Source organism: Plectropomus leopardus, unplaced genomic scaffold (genome assembly GCF_008729295.1).
Source record: "Plectropomus leopardus isolate mb unplaced genomic scaffold, YSFRI_Pleo_2.0 unplaced_scaffold13829, whole genome shotgun sequence".
NCBI lineage: Eukaryota > Metazoa > Chordata > Actinopteri > Perciformes > Serranidae > Plectropomus > Plectropomus leopardus.
Genome location: NW_024614757.1, coordinates 1 through 6,370, shown reverse-complemented (window position 1 = coordinate 6,370; position 6,370 = coordinate 1). Strand labels below are relative to the sequence as shown.

Sequence of the window (6,370 nt, the reverse complement as noted above, 5' to 3'; positions counted from 1 at the left end):
ATAATAATATAATATTTTAAGGCTATATCACGATACACAATATTTTTAATTGTAGTTGAATGTTACAGTAAATTAGATAAAGTAGCTACTGTTAAATAATAAAGCTGAATACACTACTGTTATAATAACATTAAATAAAATATGGTTATACGGAAGTTAAATAAAGTACTTTTAAACAGATTGTTATAATTAAATAAATCAAAGCTGGACCCATGGTGCTTTTACTTTGAAGGACCTGGCTTGTCTTGGGCTGGAAGCTTGAGGTTTTTGTTATGGACTTGGAGCTGCTGGTCAACAGCTGGATGTTAGCATTAGCACGGCGCCTTTAACCCTGAGGATTCATTCACTGTGAGCGGGCAACAAACTAACAGCTCTTAAGGTCATATTTTACTAATGTTTGCGAGACTAACTGGTGCTCCATGGTCACAAAATGTGACTAAAAAGCTGCGATCAGACCTCTGCAGATACAAATACATGCCTCACCAGCTTACACCACTACCACTGATTACGTTAGACTGTTACCGCAGTGCCATTAAATGTGATTATTTATTCTCTGTAAGCTGGAAACACGCTCACAGCTCTCTAGTTTAGTTATTAATGGTATTTGCAAGTCGCAGTGGTGCAATATGGTCGCAATGTGTGATTAAATAGTTACGTTCTGGAGCTCTGCAAAAGCCCTGCTTTGTGTGTGTGTGTCTGTAAGAGGCGGAGAGCCGTAGGAGAACCAAAACGCTAGTGGCTTATAAAAACAATGTGACAATTATTATTGGATGTAGTCATCTTATATATAGCACATGGAACAAGCCGCAATACCTCGAGTATATTCAATAAATAACCCACCCCTACTGTCCACACAAAGAAAGACATAATTAGTTAGTCAAGTCCTATGCTGAGGCCAAAGACCTCGAATCAGTCTAACCGGCCAACAGAGGAGGTTCAGTTACCCCGAGACTTTAAAATTACAGCCCAGACTAAGAGAAAATGGGAAGATAAAGCCAGCCTCATAATGGCTGTAATGTTATGTTATTATATAACTAGGGCTGGGCAATAAAACGGTAATGAGAATTATCTCAATACTATTTTCCTCTATAGTGATAAAAGTAATTCTTCAACAAATCTTCCATTAGCGATGTGCAGAAGGTGAAGCCATATAACAAAAACAGCAGACTCCTGTGAGAAAAACACTCTTTCACTCCACTGAACGAAGGAGCTGCTCCTCTACTGCTGCCTCCATCAGCTACTGTGTTGGTAAATCAGAGAAAATATCCAAATATCCAGATATTGTGATTTTAGATAAAGATGTGTGTCCCTCACCTAAGCCAAAATTAAAACACAAAACCCTTCTCAGTGCTTAATGAGTATTTTTATGTTCTTATGTTCAGACAATAAATAATAGTTTAAACTACAGTAAAAAGTAAGGTTTCTTAAACTCTGACTTTTTTTTGGTACATAATTATCAATATCGATCAATATGAATGAATCTGGATTTTTAGCCAATTTTAGCCATATCGCCCAGCCCTATATATTCAGCCCTGATATAAGTTACCCTAAGGCTCCTGACAAAGCATATTTCTTTACACTGCCTGTCTCTGGATCTAACGCCTATAAGCGAGCAGGTTGTTGTGTCTCATCTGTTACTGAGCTCAGCGTGGAATAGCAGTTTATTTACAGGTGAATTACACCAAAACTAACCCTAAAGCTTACATTTCTCATCCTCACATACTAGGACAAGCGGACACTGCCGTTTCCCATCATTATTTAGGCTGACACTCACATGAAATTATTAACCCTTCGACTCACACACAACCTATCTGCTACCCACGTTTGTTAGGTGAAATACCCCCCTTGAACATTCAACACCTAACCACCTCTCCCTATGAAAGGCATGGCAACCCCACAGTGGGTTTAGCTGTATTTGATACACAAAATGCAGATTAAAGGCATGAAAATATATAACTTTGGGCCCACACTGACATTTGCTGCAAATGTAGAAGAAAAAAATGACACAATATGTACTTGGACCACAGAGGATTGACCACCGGGAAGGCGGAAGTCTGGGAAGCGAGCTATTGCATTGTGGTCGAAGGGTTAAAACAGAAAAACTATGGGTGTGAAACCATTGGTAGTCATGGTGGGGTCACAAAAAAGTGAACCGTGAAAAGGGAAAGGAAATGAGGAAGGTATAATGAAGTCGAAAAAAAGCAAAATTTACCGTCTGCAAAAGGGTCGAGACGCTCAGGTGAGATGATCATCTGTCTGCGCCGGGCTTTGTATTCATCTTCCCGCTCCGCGATCTTCTGCGGACGATGCTCTGCAAATGGGTCGTACTGCAAAACGAAGACAGGGAGACGAGTTTCAGTCTATTTCTAATATGAAAAAATGATTTAACAACAAGAACACAGGGATTTAAATATATTTAACTCTTAAGGGCTGTTTAGCACATTTTATGCATTCTTCTTTTTTTTGTTTTGGCTGTGTCCATGAGTCTAAAATACACTGTGGAAAATAAATTGTTATATTCAGACTGTTAAGTGCAAAAATGTGCCGTTGAAACCCATTTAAAACAGCAATTTTTGATCGTCAAAAAAAAAATCTACTTTGCATGTATTATATTTAAAAAAAAATATTTTTTTCCCCAATCTAAAAATATAGCGGCATCATGCAAAAAATGGCATTTAAAGGGTCAAAAATCTGAAAATTTATAAATATTTGATATTTATGATTAGGACTGACGTCGGTTAAAAAAAAATAAACTCAATGAAAGTATGAAATCATATTAATGTATGATATTTTTAATAGCCTGATTTTGAAAAGCGCACTTTGTGTGCAGGGTGGTATTAGTGTGAGTATTTGACACTGCAAAAAAAAAAAAATAATGTATGAAAATCAATGTTGCTGCTAATCATTGACATGTCCTAGGCTGTGATAATCAAAATTACTTAGCATGTAGAATATTGGAAATAATTGTTTTTAAGTGTTTTTTTAAACTTAAAAAGAAAGTGGCATCATGACAAAAAACTGCATTTAAAGGGTTAAAATTCTGAAAATGAATGAATATTTGATATTTATGATTAGGACTGATGTTTGTTAAAAATGAACTCAATGAAAGCAGACCATAAGATTAATGTAGAATATTTTTTAAAGCTTTATCTTGAGAGGCACACTTGATGCACAGAGCGATATGAGTGTGTGACATCAAAGCGGGTTAAGACAGTAAATCAACACATACTTGCTCGTCTGACTGAGGAATGGCATTGAGTATCGCCACTGGTGCATGGTACCCCGGCTTCTTTTGTCCCAGCAAGCTTGTAGATGAATCTTCTTCATCATCCTGAAAAAAAGAAAGAGAAACAGGAGTCTAGTCAAATCTCACCAAAATGGCAAGACTCTCCTAGCTCATATGCAACAAGCAAAGGGGAGCAGTCAAGCTCCAAAAATACAACTGTGGAATTGCAACAGTGAAAGTATCATTATATTGACACTATTTAGATAAATTCAGATCTATAATCCGAATCACAATGTTTATTTACAATAACTTCTGGGTAGAAAACCGCCACTTCACGTACAAATAATCAGACGGCACTAAGCAAACTCTGCCTAATTGACAAGTTTTAGGCCACCTAAAAAAACCCTAAACCCTAACCACTGAGGGAGGTGCTTACATTAAAAGGCGGTTAGCACTTTTCAATAATAATAACTACAACTATATTTATAAAGCACCTTACAAACACACACTGAAGTTAGTCAATAATGCTGAACAGAGGCCAGACTAAGACATAATTAAACAGAAGAGAAAATTTGGATTGGATTTGGTTTATCAATAACTAAGCAACACACTTCATAAAGTAAGCACAACAGAAACATCAGACAGGAAGGACCACCATGTTTAACTCTATATTTTTATATGTTACAGTTGCGACTGAAAATGACTGCAGAAATAAACAAGTCTGCCACATTTACATATCTGCTTAATTCAAAACAGTAGCCAGTTTTCTACCCGAAAGTGACTTTTGTTGATTACATCATAGTGATTCAATCAAGCCGACTCTTTGCAACTGCTCAGGGGAAATATATCCATGTCCCTGCGTATGAAAATACTCACATCCTCCTGTTCATTGGCGGCGATGGAAGTGACATATCCAGCGAAGCGGCTGTCGCTGCCTCCATAGATCTCCTGGTCATAAAAGCCAGTGGAGTCCAGACCCACTCCCTGCTCTCCTTCCTCCAGCAGGGTGGCCTTCATCCCCTGGATCTCCAGGATCTGGGCCTCAATATCTGCAGAGAAATGAAGAAACAAACAAGAGTTAGAAAATACATAATAAAGTACAAAACAACTATAATTTCCACTATTAAATGCTAATTTCTCAGAGGCAGCGCTGGAATATATCCAAGTACATTTACTCAATTGCTGTGCTCAAGTACACATTTGAGGATCTATTTTATCTTTTCATCTATCTTTTAATGCCACTTTGTTTTTATTTCTACTTCTCTGGATCTCAAATAGAAATATTGTAATTTTTACTCCATTTCATTTATTGAACAACTTTACTTTACATGTTAAAGTTTTGCACACAGAGCAAATGAATGATGTTTTTTAATAACAAGTGCAGCTGCAACAAATGATCAATAAATTAACTCTCTGCATTGTTTATGTAAAAAAAAAAAAACAATAGTAGCACCTTATACATTTAAATATTTTGATTAATTTAACAGTTTGTTGAACTGCTGGAATTGTGCCATTGGGTGTAAAGCCACTTGGAACTTCATCAAACTGTAATATTGGACTTTATAGATAATATAACTTTGAGGCATGCTTTGTGATGGGGCTATAATGAATTTTGACTTGACATGACTAATCTGTAGAGCACTATGTGAATGAAATGTGCTTTATAATTCATTTGTCTTGCCAAATGGTGGAGAAAATAATCAGCAGATTAATCCATTAGGAAAATAATGATTATGAAAGTTGATACAAAATATTTCTGAGCTTCATCTCAACAAACTACGACAGCAAATGCATCAATATGTGAGTAATAACTGTAGCTAAAGTAGTAATTAATGTGAAATGATGTGATGATGGTTGATAAAATAGTATTACAGTAACAGTGAACATTTCTCTGCTTTGGGAAACATAGTTTTGATACATATCCCCTATACACACTTTTAATTAAGTAATGCAGAACTTCAACTTGCACTGGAGTATTTTTACAGTGTGGTATTTGTACTTAAGTAGATGATTAAAAGCTTAACATTTAACTGCTCTGTAAATGTGGTTGTGTTTGTAAGTGAAACTATTGCCTTTTGAGTATGAAACGTGCTATGAAATACATAACACCTTTGCATTAATGGAATTTCTAAATGTTTACTGAAATTATTTTTCAAAAACCAACAACAATCTAATAGTGGAGAAAATAGTCAGTGGACTCATTAATAATGTTAATAATAATAAAGTTTTAGTTTGACTTAAAAAAGATAGTTGTGAGCTCCATCTCAACTAATAATAACGCTACATGAATTAATGCGTGAGTAGTAATAATCTGATGATACATAAAATAACACTCACGTGGAAGTTTGTTTTTTCTGCACTTCCATTATTTTTGGTTCGTTTTCCAGGTTTTACTTATTGTTAAAGACCATCTTCAATGTAGAATGAGATTTTGAAATTAAGTATTTTTATAGTGTATTTCTACTTTGACTTAAGGATTTGAGTATTTTCTCCATCACTGTAAACATGACTCAGAGGTAATAACACTTAACATTAGACAAAGAGCTTAATATTTGCCTGCTGAGTGAAACGTGTGGTCGAGTACTGTTGTTAAAATAAAGCTAATTGGGTTAGCTATGTGACGACCATATTAGCACTAAAAACATTAAAACGCGATGCACTGGAGGTAGTTATTCACTCAAACATGGTCTTGAGTTTAAAATACGAAACGGGACAGTGGGTTTAGTGGCGAGGTTACATGTATATTACATAAAAGGTGGGGGACGGTGGCTAACTATCAAGCTAACAGTTAGCACCCAGCGCCATTATCCAAACCGTCCGCGTTGCGTCGCAGCACGGCCCGCCGCTTATCGCGTAAAAAACACCAAATTCATGCACCAGGATGAACCCCACGGACTACAGCAGTTACTACGTAATTCTGTTCACACAATATCATAAAAAGGTCCCCGAGAAAAGACGCCGTTAATTCATTTTTGGAAGTAATTTACCTTCGTGCGTTTTGGCGATCTTCGCCATTTTGGTGGTGGTTGTTCGACTCTGAGACCGGAAGTGTGTTAATCCAGACTTCCTTCCTTCTGTCGCTCCAGCTGTTCTCAGATCAGTTTTCCCAGGTTTTTATTATTTTTATTTTTATAAGTAATGTTC

At 36.3% G+C, this 6,370-nt stretch overlaps 1 protein-coding gene across 1 annotated transcript; it reads right to left on the bottom strand.

The window, feature by feature from the left end:
• Window positions 1-840: 840 nt before the first annotated feature.
• Window positions 841-6,269, bottom strand: LOC121964054 (splicing factor 3B subunit 1-like). Its single transcript, XM_042514283.1, has 4 exons — window positions 6,214-6,269; window positions 4,103-4,275; window positions 3,230-3,331; window positions 841-2,327 (listed from the first exon to the last, which is right to left on the bottom strand). The coding sequence occupies exons 1-4, from the start codon at window positions 6,239-6,241 to the stop codon at window positions 2,127-2,129; spliced, it is 504 nt and encodes a 167-aa protein (XP_042370217.1). The 5' UTR covers window positions 6,242-6,269; the 3' UTR covers window positions 841-2,126.
• Window positions 6,270-6,370: the final 101 nt, after the last annotated feature.

What these genes read in the sequence shown, in the direction of transcription:
- LOC121964054 (XM_042514283.1), bottom strand. Translation starts at nt 6,241, where the DNA reads ATGGCGAAGATCGCCAAAACGCACGAAG. An exon ending in GATCGCCAAAACGCACGAAG is followed by an intron (nt 4,276 to 6,213) that starts GTAAATTACTTC and finishes ATTTCTCTGCAG; the next exon opens with ATATTGAGGCCCAGATCCTG. An exon ending in TTCCTCAGTCAGACGAGCAA is followed by an intron (nt 2,328 to 3,229) that starts GTATGTGTTGAT and finishes TTCGTTTTGCAG; the next exon opens with TACGACCCATTTGCAGAGCA.